The 13468-nt window shown below is 45.6% G+C and overlaps 1 protein-coding gene across 1 annotated transcript in view; it reads left to right on the forward strand.

Moving 5' to 3' along the window:
- Positions 1 to 13468, forward strand: part of LOC112219965 (ras-specific guanine nucleotide-releasing factor RalGPS1-like) — a 294035-nt gene that overhangs the window by 220627 nt on the left and 59940 nt on the right. The window contains 1 exon segment of the mRNA XM_042302718.1: positions 7707 to 7844. Within this exon segment, the coding sequence (XP_042158652.1) occupies positions 7707 to 7844 (138 nt within the window).

The raw sequence follows: 13468 nt of genomic DNA on the forward strand, positions 1-13468 counted from the left end.
TCCATACCATTCTCCTCCCACTGACAGGCCCATTCTCCTCCACTACTCTCCATACCACCACTGACAGGCCCATTCTCCTCCACTACTCTCCATACCTCCACTGACAGGCCCATTCTCCATACCTCCACTGACAGGCCCATTCTCCTCTCCATACCTCCACTGACAGGCCCATTCTCCTCCACTACTCTCCATACCTCCACTGACAGGCCCATTCTCCTCCACTACTCTCCATACCTCCACTGACAGGCCCATTCTCCTCCACTACTCTCCATACCACCACTGACAGGCCCATTCTCCTCCACTACTCCTCCATACCTCCACTGACAGGCCCATTCTCCTCCACTACTCTCCATACCTCCACTGACAGGCCCATTCTCCTCCACTACTCTCCATACCTCCACTGACAGGCCCATTCTCCTCCACTACTCTCCATACCTCCACTGACAGGCCCATTCTCCTCCACTACTCTCCATACCACCACTGACAGGCCCACAGTCTGGCTCGAAAAACAAACAATGTTCTTATTTGCCTTGTTGTTGTCCACCCTTCCAGAAAGATGTGGGAAGATGATGCCAACCCCCTTGCAATTGAGGGACAACAAAGAAAGACTCACCGGCTTCGCTGCCCACTATGTCTACACATGTCTTATGGGTGAAAGTAGCTGGTTAGGATACAGAGTCGAGTGGTAGGAAAAGTCTGACATCCATTCAATAAAAAGGTCAGCAGATGTTTTTCTAGGTTGCGTTTCAAGCGTGCCATGTTTTTCCCTCTGCACAGAATAAGGGCAGGAAATGGGGAACAGTCCTTGCCGCTTCTCTGCTAGTTTTGACTGTTTGGCGCATTGCAGAGCATGGTGTGTTTTGACACATTGCAGAGCATGGTGTGTTTTGACCCATTGCAGAGCATGGTGTGTTTTGACACATTGCAGAGCATGGTGTGTTTTGACACATTGCAGAGCATGGTGTGTTTTGACACATTGCAGAGCATGGTGTGTTTTGACCCATTGCAGAGCATGGTGTGTTTTGACACATTGCAGAGCATGGTGTGTTTTGACACATTGCAGAGCATGGTGTGTTTTGACCCATTGCAGAGCATGGTGTGTTTTGACACATTGCAGAGCATGGTGTGTTTTGACACATTGCAGAGCATGGTGTGTTTTGACACATTGCAGAGCATGGTGTGTTTTGACACATTGCAGAGCATGGTGTGTTTTGACACATTGCAGAGCATGGTGTGTTTTGACTGTTTGACACATTGCAGAGCATGGTGACACAGATGTCAAATCCTGTTATACGTAACAGACCAAGTGTACCACTCATTTTCACTATAATTCATCCTTTTTATAATGTTACTCCAACTATCGTGCCACTTCTGCTGGGAGGGCTTACTAGTTTTCTTTCTGTAACATTTTATATTTATTCAAACACATGAAGAGCATAATATATAAATAAATGTATAATGCCTTCAGAAAGTAGCCACGTGCAGAGGGTGTACAGACATGCCGACTTTGTCCATACGTCAGACTGGTGACAGTGTCCAGTATATGTGGAATGCATTCGGCAAGGCAACCTACTAGTGTTCTGTTGTGGTTTAATGATTAGAACTAGTGTGTGGGAGAACAGAAGGGGGGGGGGGGGGGTAGAACTAGTGTGTGGGAGAACAGAAGGGGGGGGATGGGGGGGGGGTAGAACTAGTAGTGTGGGAGAACAGAAGGGGGGGGGGGGGGGTAGAACTAGTGTGTGAGAGAACAGAAGGGGGAAGGGGGTAGAACTAGTGTGTGGGAGAACAGAACTAGTGTGTGGGGAAGGGGGGGGTAGAACTAGTGTGTGGGAGAACAGAAGGGAGAACAGAAGGGGGAGATGAGAGAACAGGGGGGGTAGAACTAGTGTGTGAGAGAACAGAAAGTGTGGGGGAAGGGGGGTAGAACTAGTGTGTGAGAGAACAGGAGAACAGAGGGGGGTAGAACTAGTGTGTGAGAGAACAGAAAGTGTGTGAGGGGGGGTAGAACTAGTGTGTGAGAGAACAGAAGGGGGTAGAACTAGTGTGTGAGAACAGAAGGGGGGTAGAACTAGTGTGTGAGAGAACAGAAGGGGGGAAAGAACAGGGGGTAGAACTAGTGTGTGAGAGAACAGAAAGGGGGGAAAGTGTGTGAGAGAACAGGGGTAGAACTAGTGTGTGAGAGAACAGAAAGGGGGGTAGAACTAGTGTGTGAGAGAACAGAAAGGGGGTTAGAACTAGTGTGTGAGAGAACAGAAGGGGGGGGGGGTAGAACTAGTAGTGTGAGAGAACAGAAAGGGGGGTAGAACTAGTGTGTGAGAGAACAGAAGGGGGGTTAGGGGGTAGAACTAGTGTGTGAGAGAACGGGAAGGGGGGTAGAACTAGTGTGTGAGAGAACAGAAAGGGGGGTTAGAACTAGTGTGTGAGAGAACAGAAAGGGGGGGGGTAGAACTAGTGTGTGAGAGAACAGAAAGGGGGGTAGAACTAGTGTGTGAGAGAACAGAAAGAAAGGGGGGGGGGTAGAACTAGTGTGTGAGAGAACGGGAAGGGGGGTAGAACTAGTGTGTGAGAGAACAGAAAGGGGGGGTTAGAACTAGTGTGTGAGAGAACAGAAGGGGGGTAGAACTAGTGTGTGAGAACAGAGAGAACAGAGAACAGAAAGGGGGGGGTTAGAACTAGTGTGTGAGAGAACAGAGGGGGGGGGGTAGAACTAGTGTGTGAGAGAACAGAAAGGGGGGTTAGAACTAGTGTGTGAGAGAACAGAAGGGGGGTAGAACTAGTGTGTGAGAGAACAGAAAGGGGGGGGTTAGAACTAGTGTGTGAGAGAACAGAAAGGGGGGTTAGAACTAGTGTGTGAGAGAACAGAAAGGGGGGTTAGAACTAGTGTGTGAGAGAACTAGTGTGTGAGAACAGAAAGGGGGTAGAACTAGTGTGTGAGAGAACAGAAAAGGGGGAAGGGGGGTAGAACTAGTGTGTGAGAGAACAGAAAGTGTGAGGAGAACAAAAGGGGGGGGATTAGAACTAGTGTGTGAGAGAACAGAAAGGGGGGTTAGAACTAGTGTGTGAGAGAACAGAAAGGGGGGTTAGAACTAGTGTGTGAGAGAACAGAAGGGGGTTAGAACTAGGGGGAACAGAAAGGGGGTAGAACTAGTGTGTGAGGGAACAGAAAGGGGGGGGGTTAGAACTAATGTGTGAGAGAACAGAAAGGGGGTAGGGGGGTTAGAACTAGTGTGTGAGAGAACAGAAAGGGGGAAGGGGGTAGAACTAGTGTGTGAGAGAACAGAAACTAGTGTGTGAGAGAACAGGGGGTAGAACTAGTGTGTGAGAACAAAAAGGGGGGGGTAGAACTAGTGTGTGAGAGAACAGAAAGGGGGTTAGAACTAGTGTGTGAGAACAGAAAGAGAACAGAAAGGGGGGGGGTAGGACTAGTGTGTGAGAGAACAGAAAGGGGGGGGTTAGAAATAGTGTGTGAGAACAGAAAGGGGGTTAGAACTAGTGTGTGAGAGAACAGAAAGGGGTAGGGGTAGAACTAGTTTGTGGGAGAACAGAAAGGGGGTAGAACTAGTGTGTGAGAGAACAGAAAGGGGGGGGTTAGAACTAGTGTGTGAGAGAACAGAAAGTGTGGAGAGGGGTAGAACTAGTGTGTGAGAGAACAGAAAGGGGGGTTAGAACTAGTGTGTGAGAGAACAGAAAGGGGGAAGGGGGTAGAACTAGTGTGTGAGAGAACAGAAAGTGTGTGAGGGGGTAGAACTAGTGTGTGAGAACAAAAAGGGGGGGTAGAACTAGTGTGTGAGAGAACAGAAAGGGGGGGGTTAGAACTAGTGTGTGAGAACAGAAAGGGGGGGGGTAGGACTAGTGTGTGAGAGAACAGAAAGGGGGTTAGAAATAGTGTGTGAGAACAGAAAGGGGTTAGAACTAGTGTGTGAGAGAACAGAAAGGGGGGGGGTAGAACTAGTTTGTGGGAGAACAGAAAGTGGGAGAACAGAAAGGGGTGTGAGAGAACTAGTGTGTGAGAGAACAGAAAGGGGGTTAGAACTAGTGTGTGAGAGAACAGAAGGGGGGTAGAACTAGTGTGTGTTAGAACTAGTGTGTGAGAGAACAGAAAGGGGGTTAGAACTAGTGTGTGAGAGAACAGAAAGGGGGGGTAGGGAAAGGGGGGTTAGAACTAGTGTGTGAGAGAACAGAAAGGGGGGTTAGAACTAGTGTGTGAGAGAACAGAAAGGGGGGGGGTTAGAACTAGTGTGTGAGAGAACAGAAAGGGGGGGTAGAACTAGTGTGTGAGAGAACAGAAGGGGGGGGTAGAACTAGTGTGTGAGAGAACAGAAAGGGGGATTAGAACTAGTGTGTGAGAGAACAGAAAGGAGGGGGGTTAGAACTAGTGTGTGAGAGAACAGAAAGGGGGTTAGAACTAGTGTGTGAGAGAACAGAAAGGGGGTTAGAACTAGTGTGTGGGGGGTTAGAACTAGTGTGTGAGAGAACAGGGGGTTAGAACTAGTGTGTGAGAGAACAGAAGGGGGTAGAACTAGTGTGAGAACAGAAAGAGAACAGAAAGGGGAAGGGGGTAGAACTAGTGTGTGAGAGAACAGAAAGGGGGGTTAGAACTAGTGTGTGAGAGAACAGAAAGGGGGTGTTGAGAGAACAGAAAGTGGGGAAGGGGGTAGAACTAGTGTGTGAGAGAGGGGGTTAGAATAGTGTGTGAGAACAGAAAGGGGGTAGAACTAGTGTGTGAGAGAACAGAAGGGGGGGGTAGAACTAGTGTGAGAGAACAGAAAGGGGGGTAGAACTAGTGTGTGAGAGAACAAAAGGGGGGGGGTTAGAACTAGTGTGTGAGAGAACAGAAAGGGGGGTAGAACTAGTGTGTGAGAGAACAGAAAGGGGGTTAGAACTAGTGTGAGAGAACAGAAAGGGGGGGTTAGAACTAGTGTGTGAGTGAGAACAGAAAGTGTGTGAGGGGGGTTAGAACTAGTGTGTGAGAACAGAAAGGGGGGTTAGAACAGAAAAGGGGGGGTAGAACTAGTGTGTGAGAGAACAGAAAGGGGGGGTAGAACTAGTTTGTGAGAACAGAGAACAGAAAGAGAACAGGGGTAGAACTAGTGTGTGAGAGAACAGAAAGGGGGGTTAGAACTAGTGTGTGAGAGAACAGAAAGGGGGGGGTAGAGAACTAGTGTGTGAGAGAAAAAAAGGGAACTAGAAAGGGGGGTTAGAACTAGTGTGTGAGGGAACAGAAAGGGGGGGGTTAGAACTAGTGTGTGAGAACAGAACAGAAGTGTGTGAGAGAACAGAAAGGGGGGTAGAACTAGTGTGTGAGAGAACAGAAAGGGGGGAGGGGGTAGAACTAGTGTGTGAGAGAACAGAAAGGGGGTTAGAACTAGTGGAGAACAGAGGGGTTAGAACTAGTGTGTGAGAGAACAGAAGGGGGGAACTAGGTGTAGAACTAGTGTGTGAGAGAACAAAAAAAGGGGGGGTAGAACTAGTGTGTGAGGGAACAGAAAGGGGGTTAGAACTAGTGTGTGAGAACAGAAAGGGGGTGAACTAGTGTGTGAGAGAACAGAAAGGGGGGTAGAACTAGTGTGTGAGAGAACAGAAAGGGGGGTAGAACTAGTGTGTGAGAGAACAGAAGGGGGGTAGAACTAGTGTGTGAGAGAACAGAAAGGGGGGTGAACTAGTGTGTGAGAGAACAAAAAGGGGGGTACTTTGCAGCATTTCGTGAGTGTAAAATCCTAGGCCTCCAGCCTGTAAAACAATAGATGGCTGTACAGGAGGATCATGAGACAACACATGCCAAACAACAAAGACTAAGACCGCCTGAACTCCCAACACAACAGTAAAACTCAGCATTGTGCTAAGAATCTCTAGTCTTAAGTTCCTACCGCGTTGTTTATACGATCACACACACATCTGTTATGCTGTAGATTCTCACACACACACAGGCAGCATTAAGATCTGGGTTCTGTATCACTGTCTCTTTTATAAAACGGTTACATCTTAAGACCTTTGTGCAAACTGTATATGTTTCCAAGATGCATGACTACCGTAGTGAAGGGAGAAAACAGACACGTCTGGAACAAAGAGCCTATATGAACTAAAGGTTAACAACAGACACGTCTGGAACAAAGAGCCTATATGAACTAAAGGTTAACAACAGACACGTATGGAACAAAGAGCCTATATGAACTAAAGGTTAACAACAGACACGTCTGGAACAAAGAGCCTATATGAACTAAAGGTTAACAACAGACACGTATGGAACAAAGAGCCTATATGAACTAAAGGTTAACAACAGACACGTCTGGAACAAAGAGCCTATATGAACTAAAGGTTAACAACAGACACGTCTGGAACAAAGAGCCTATATGAACTAAAGGTTAACAGACACGTCTGGAACAAAGAGCCTATATGAACTAAAGGTATGTAAAAGGTTAACAGAAGAAGATGAAATAATATTGGAACCCAGAAGAAAATGTTGTTTTGATTTGTTAGCAAAAAATGAAGTTAACAGTCTGACAAGACTCAAGAGTACTGTACACAACCGTATGTGATTTCCACAGACAGCTTAAGATAGCCTGGTTGAACCAGACTGAAAGCTGTGCTCACCGTGCTTTAACCAGGCTAAGTTTAGGAGGCAAGTTGAATGGGAAAACCAAGCAGCCCTACAACATAAGACTATAGTGAAATAATGTGGTTTGAGCTGCACTAAGAGGAGTGACTCACTCCAGTACTCAACACAGCTCCTCAATATGGTTGGGTGGTATGCAGATGTTAATACCGTCATACCGTTTCTGTACCATACCGGGGTATATGGTATTACTGAATGTGCACAGAAGGGGGCGCTATTTCATAATTAAATATCCTTTATTGTAGCAGTTGTTAATTGTAATATGTGGATGGTGTCAATTCACCCAGTCATTACAAAGATACCGGTGTCCTTCCTAGCTCAGTTGCTGGAGAGGAAGGAAATCGCTCAGGGATTTCCCCATGAGGCCAATGGTGTCTTCTTAAAAATGGTTACAGAGTTTAATAGCTGTGATTGGTGAAAACTGAGGATGGATCAACAACATTGTAGTTACTCTACAATACTAACCTAATTTAACGAGTGGAGAGAAGGACCCCTGTACAGAATAACAAATATTCAAAACATGCATCCTGTTTGCAGTAAGGCACTAAAGTAAGACTGCAAAAAAAAATTGTCAAAGAAATTCACTTTGTTCTGAATACAAAGCGTTATGTTTGGGTCAAATCCAACACATAATTTCACTGAGTACCACTCGTCATATTTTCAAGAATGGTGGTGGCTGGAGATGAATTCACCTTTCAGCGGGACGATATCCTAAACCACAAGGCCAAATATACACTGGAGTTGCTTACCAAGACGACATTGAATGTCCTTAAGTGGCCTAGTTACAGTTTTGACTTAAATCGGCTTGAAAATCTGTGGCAATACTTGAAAATGTCTGTCATTGCAATGATCAACAACCAATTTGACAGAGCTTGAAGAACTTTAAATATTGTACAATCCAGGTGTGCAAAGCTCTTAGACTTACCCAGAAAGACTCACAGCTGTAATCGCTGCCAAAGGTGATTCAAACATGTTTGAAAACTTATCTAACCAAGACACTGTATATCTGTCACATAATTCATATTAATGAAGTTGGGCACAGGATACCACTAACCCCACCCCTTCCTCTGGTCCCTCCCCTCTCCCCCTGCAGGCATCTACCTATTGGACATGATCTACATCGACTCGGCCTATCCAGCATCGGATAGCATCATCGAGACAGAGCAGAGGACCAATCAGATGAACAATTTGCTGAGGGTGATCTCTGACCTGCAGATGTCCTGTAAATATGGTAAGACATTTCCCTCGTTTTTACGGACAAGTCAGCTTCACCACACAAAAATAAATTGGTGTGCTCAACTCAAGTGTTGATTAAGTCTTCGGATGCCAGGTTAAGTAATACAAGGTGGAAAGCTATATGGTATGTTAGATCACTTATTCTATGCATGTTAGCAGCAGCAGAGGTAAAGCAACAGACCTGTTTCAGCGACAGAAGGCTGTATAAACTCACCAAAAAAAGAAACGTCCTCTCCCTGTCAACTGCGTTTATTTTCAGCAAACTTAACATGTGTAAATATTTGTATGAACATAACAAGATTCAACAACTGAGACATAAACTGAACAAGTTCCACAGACATGTTACTAACCGAAAAGGAGTAATGTGTCCCTGAACAAAGGGGGGTTCAAAATCAAAAGTAACAGTCAGTATCTGGTGTGGTCACCAGCTGCATTAAGTACTGCAGTGCATCTCCTCCACATGGACTGCACCAGATTTGCCAGTTCTTGCTGTGAGATGTTACCCCACTCTTCCTCCAAGGCACCTGCAAGTTCCCGGACATTGCTGCGGGGAATGGCCCTAGCCCTCACCTTCTGTTTCAACAGGTCCCAGACGTGCTCAATGGGATTGAGATCCAGGCTCGTTGCTGGCCATGGCAGAACATTGACATTCCTGTCTTGCAGGAAATCACACACAGAACGAGCAGTATGGCTGATGGTATTGTCATGCTGGAGGGTCATGTCAGGATGAGCCTGCAGGAATGGTACCACATGAGGGAGGAGGATGTCTTCCCTGTAACGCACAGCATTGAGATTGCCTGCAATGACAACAAGCTCAGTCCGATGATGCTGTGACACACCACCTCAGACCATGACGGACCCTCCACCTCCAAATCGATCCTGCTCCAGAGTACAGGTCTCGGTGTAACGCTCATTCCTTCAACGATAAATGCGAATCTGACCATCACCCCTGGTGAGACAAAACCGCGACTCGTCAGTGAAGAGCACTTTTTGCCAGTCCTGTCTGGTCCAGCGACGGTGGGTTTGTGCCCATAGGAGACGTTGTTGCCGGGGAAGTCTGGTGACTTCAACAGGCCTACAAGCCCACAGTCCAGCCTCTCGTGGACAGTCTGAGCACTGATGGAGGGATTGTGCGTTCCTGGTGTGACTCGGGAAGTTGTTGTTGCCATCCTGTACCTGTCCCGCAGGTGTGATGTTCGGATGTACCGATCCTGTGCAGGTGTTGTTACACGTGGTCTGCCACTGCGAGGACGATCAGCTGTCCGTCCTGTCTACCTGTAGTGTTGTCTTAGGCGTCTCAAAGTACGGGCTGTCGTGTCTTTGGCATCATTAAAAGTGAAGACTTATTTTATCAAATAAATTCTCTGTAATTATTATTACGTGATTAAACTAATCATGTAAATGGAATCAACTAGGAAGTCGGGGCACCAAGGATAATCTTCAGATTACAAAGTTATAATTTTCCTAATATAACTTTCAGATATTTTAATATCTGATCAATTAGTCTTCTTATTAATGAATTATCCTTTACCTCAAACCTGTGCCACCTCAGTTTCCACCGAGATAAGCGTGGTCTGAAAAGGATTTTCTTAGGAGGGGCTTTTATTCGTAATAGTAGAAAAGGCGGTTCTATGACGCCTGATCATGTCTGTGCTCATGGGGGTGGGCCAATGACTTAGTTAAACTTTAAAGGGAATTACAATTATCTCCCATTAAAGGTTTAACATCACATTACATAATTTCACAAATAGTTTCATCTTTACTCATTCATTGTATAAAATAATTAGATGCAAACCTCATAATGGAGGTCGCCTGTATAAAAAGAGTTAGGGTAATATGGCTGAAATTGTCTTTCATGAGGTCACAAACATGAAACAAAACGGACCGGATCGTAGCTGGCTTCTCCACCGACCATTTACACATTCTCCAAAATATGGATATTTTTTCCAGTCTCAAATTCTGGAATGTAGCAGAATTTGGCGGGAGTTCCTTTGTTCTACTGTGGAACTCTCTCTCTCCCTACTGCATGAAAAGGGGGAGAGAGTCCCAGCCAGGAATTTCGAAAACAGAACCTGGGTGTAGGAGAGAGTTGGAAGCTATGATCTACACCCAGAAAGGGCCACATCATGACAGGACATTGCAATTTATTTCCCTGGCCACGTCTGCAGTCCTCATGCCTCCTTACAGCATGCCTAAGGCACATTCACGCAGATGAGCAGGGACCCCGGGCATCTTTCTTCTGGTGTTTTTCAGAGTCAGTAGGAAGGCTTCTTTCATGTCCTAAGTTTTCATAGCTGTGACTTTTATTGCCTACCGTCTGTAAGCTGTTAGTGTCTTAACGACCGTTCCACAGGTGCATGTTCATTAATTGTTTATGGTTCATTGAACAAGCATGGGAAACAGTGTTTAAACCCTTTACAATGAAGATCTGTGAAGTTATTTGGATTTCTACAAATTATCTTTGATAATCTTTGCTGAGTTTAGTGTATACCAGTTGGAGAAGGATTTCCTCATTGTTAGCTTCATCACCCACAGACACTCTCAAATACTCTCTTATCAATGACGGGATTTTCAAACTACTGAGTCCAACTGAGCTAAACTGTACTGCACTGGCCTGGCTGCATCCACCGTAGTTGCTGGAAAGGACATGTCAGATCCAGCACAGTTTGATTCGGGAATGCATAATAGTGTTAACACTAGAACCGCCAACGGCCACTGACGTTTGATTTAGTAAAGAAAATAATCCTGAGTGCCACAGCGGTCTAAGGCACTGCATCGCAGTGTTGTGGCGTCACTACAGCCTGGGGTTCGATCCCAGGCTGTGTCACAACCAGCCGTGACCAGGAGTCCCATAGGGCGGCGCACAATTGGCTCAGCATCGTCCGTGTTAGGGAAGGGTTTGGCCGGGGCTTATTGCATTCTAGTGACTCCTTGAGGCGGGCCAGGCTCCTGCGGGCTGACTTCTGTCGTCAGTTGAACAGTGTTTTCCTCTGACACATTGGTGCAGTTGGCTTCTGGGTTAAGCGTGCGGGTGTTTAAGAAGAGCGGTTTAACGGGTCATGTTTCGGAGGACGCATGACTCAACCTTCGCCTCCCGAGCCCATTGGGGAGTTGTGGTGATGAGACAAGATCGTAATCACAGAGTTTGGGGAAAAAAGTGTGTTAAAATTACCCCCCGTTGTTACCCAGCCAGGCTCCAAGACGATGTGCTGTAGGATGTTGGCACCCAGCCAGGCTCCAAGACAATGTTCTGTAGGACATTGGTACCCAGCCAGGCTCCAATACAATGTGCTGTAGGATGTTGGCACCCAGCCAGGCTCCAAGACAATGTGCTGTAGGGACGTTGGTACCCAGCCCGGCTCCAAGACAATGTGCTGTAGGACGTTGGTACCCAGCCAGGCTCCAAGACAATGTGCTGTAGGACATTGGTACCCAGCCAGGCTCAAGACAATGTGCTGTAGGACGATGGCACCCAGCCAGGCTCCAAGACAATGTGCTGTAGGACATTGGTACCCAGCCAGGCTCCAAGACAATGTGCTGTAGGACATTGGTACCCAGCCAGGCTCCAAGACAATGTGCTGTAGGACGATGGCACCCAGCCAGTCTCCAAGACAATGTGCTGTAGGATGTTGGTACCCAGCCAGGCTTCAAGACAATGTGCTGTAGGACATTGGTACCCAGCCAGGCGCCAAGAGGATGTGCTGTAGGACGTTGGTACCCAGCCCGGCTCCAAGACAATGTGCTGTAGGATGTTGGTACCCAGCCAGGCTCCAAGACAATGTGCTGTAGGATGTTGGTACCCAGCCAGGTGCTAAGACAATGTGCTGTAGGATGTTGGCACCCAGCCAGGCGCTAGGACAATGTGCTGTAGGACGTAGGACGTTGGTACCCAGCCAGGCGCTAAGACAATGTGCTGTAGGACATTGGTACCCAGCCAGGCGCTAAGACAATGTGCTGTAGGACGTTGGTACCCAGCCAGGCGCTAAGACAATGTGCTGTAGGACGTTGGTACCCAGCCAGGCCATTGTGGCGGTAATGTGACATTCTCTCCTCACTGAATGAATAACAAATGGATGAATGGCCGATAATTGTGCACCTTACTTCACAATTGAATTTAAATTAGGCCTAACTGAATGATGATGAGGTTGATTTAATTTTGAGACGCAATAGTGTAATGATGAGTTTGTTATGCCTATTTATCAGCAGCAAATCATTTGACTTCACACCTTTTGGTGTCAGAAGCTGTTATGGTACTGTTTGCTTTACAATAACTCTATTACTAATCAAATGTATTGTCAGGGAAACGAAAACATGCTACATGTCCAGTAGTCCTTTAGAATAATGCAAAACATCTCCTTGACTCAATACAGGGAAGCAAACAATGACAGCCCACTGCATGAATGACACATGGATGACGAACTACACCCTAAACTATACCAAAACAAACTTCACACATAATAAGAGTGAGCCTATAGGCAAGATTAAATTGACAATAATATGATGAGTGACAATATTAAGCCTTAGCAGTTGTCAAATTGTACATGAAGAGATGGGCGCATCTTGTAATTGACAGATGAAGAGAAAGGAGCATCACTTTATCTAATCCTCCTTCAAAGTAAAATATTTAGATTTCTATATAGTAGCGGAAAGAGCTTCTGCAGTTTCTATGACACTTACCTTTGTCAAATAACTCTCAAAATTCATGAAAACTGTGTGCAGTACAACCCATTTTTTTGTGGGGTTTGCGCCCATAAAGCGCGGAAGATGTGTGCTGATTGTGGACCCAAAATGCATAACGAAAGACTAGATTTGATTCATTTGTAACTGGGTATAATTGCACAATAGTGTCTGATACAATCAACAAATTACTTTTTATATCTTTATCATGAATATATTTCCACAAATATTTATTTATGCAATTCATCATTTACAATTGTTCATGCACTGGTGCTTCTCTTTAGGAATACTGGAAATAATTTCACCTGCACACCTGACTGGTTATATTATCTTTTTAGTTTCTAATTTGTCAAAAGGAGCTGTAGCTGGACTTTATTAGTTACTATAACTCTTACTAATCAAATCTACAAATAAAGTTGATCAAACGGATTACACTGTAATGTTTTTATTGTAATAGAAACAAAACTATTAGCTATTTAGGCCTACGCTTTTTCTGTGACTTTCTATAGAATTATACAAAACATATCGTTGACTCTATGTAATTGATATCTGATGCATATGCTAAAGAAACGCCCGACAACTTTCTCAACATTCTCTAGGGGGCACTGATAGACCGAAAGGCCAGGCGGGTTGTTAAATGATATGAATGTTCCCTCAGGCCTGTATGATGGTAGTCCTGCTTTCCTTGGTATGTACATCATCTTTAAGTTGCTGTGTTTGAAGATACTTTTAGTTAGACAGCACTGGCAAGAGCAAGCAAATGTTTACTGCTCATTTCTACATTGGAACTGTGGAACAGATCTCAGATCCAAGATGTCTCTTCTACTGCAACAAGACTGAGCTCATGAACCCTAAAGTGTTGCAATAATGTTTATGAAAGCCCATCAAATCCTGGCCTGGCATAAGACTTTTACATTATATATGAAACGTTGTGCAGAGTAA

The sequence above is a fragment of the Oncorhynchus tshawytscha genome, linkage group LG20 (assembly GCF_018296145.1).
Source record: "Oncorhynchus tshawytscha isolate Ot180627B linkage group LG20, Otsh_v2.0, whole genome shotgun sequence".
Classification (NCBI taxonomy): domain Eukaryota; kingdom Metazoa; phylum Chordata; class Actinopteri; order Salmoniformes; family Salmonidae; genus Oncorhynchus; species Oncorhynchus tshawytscha.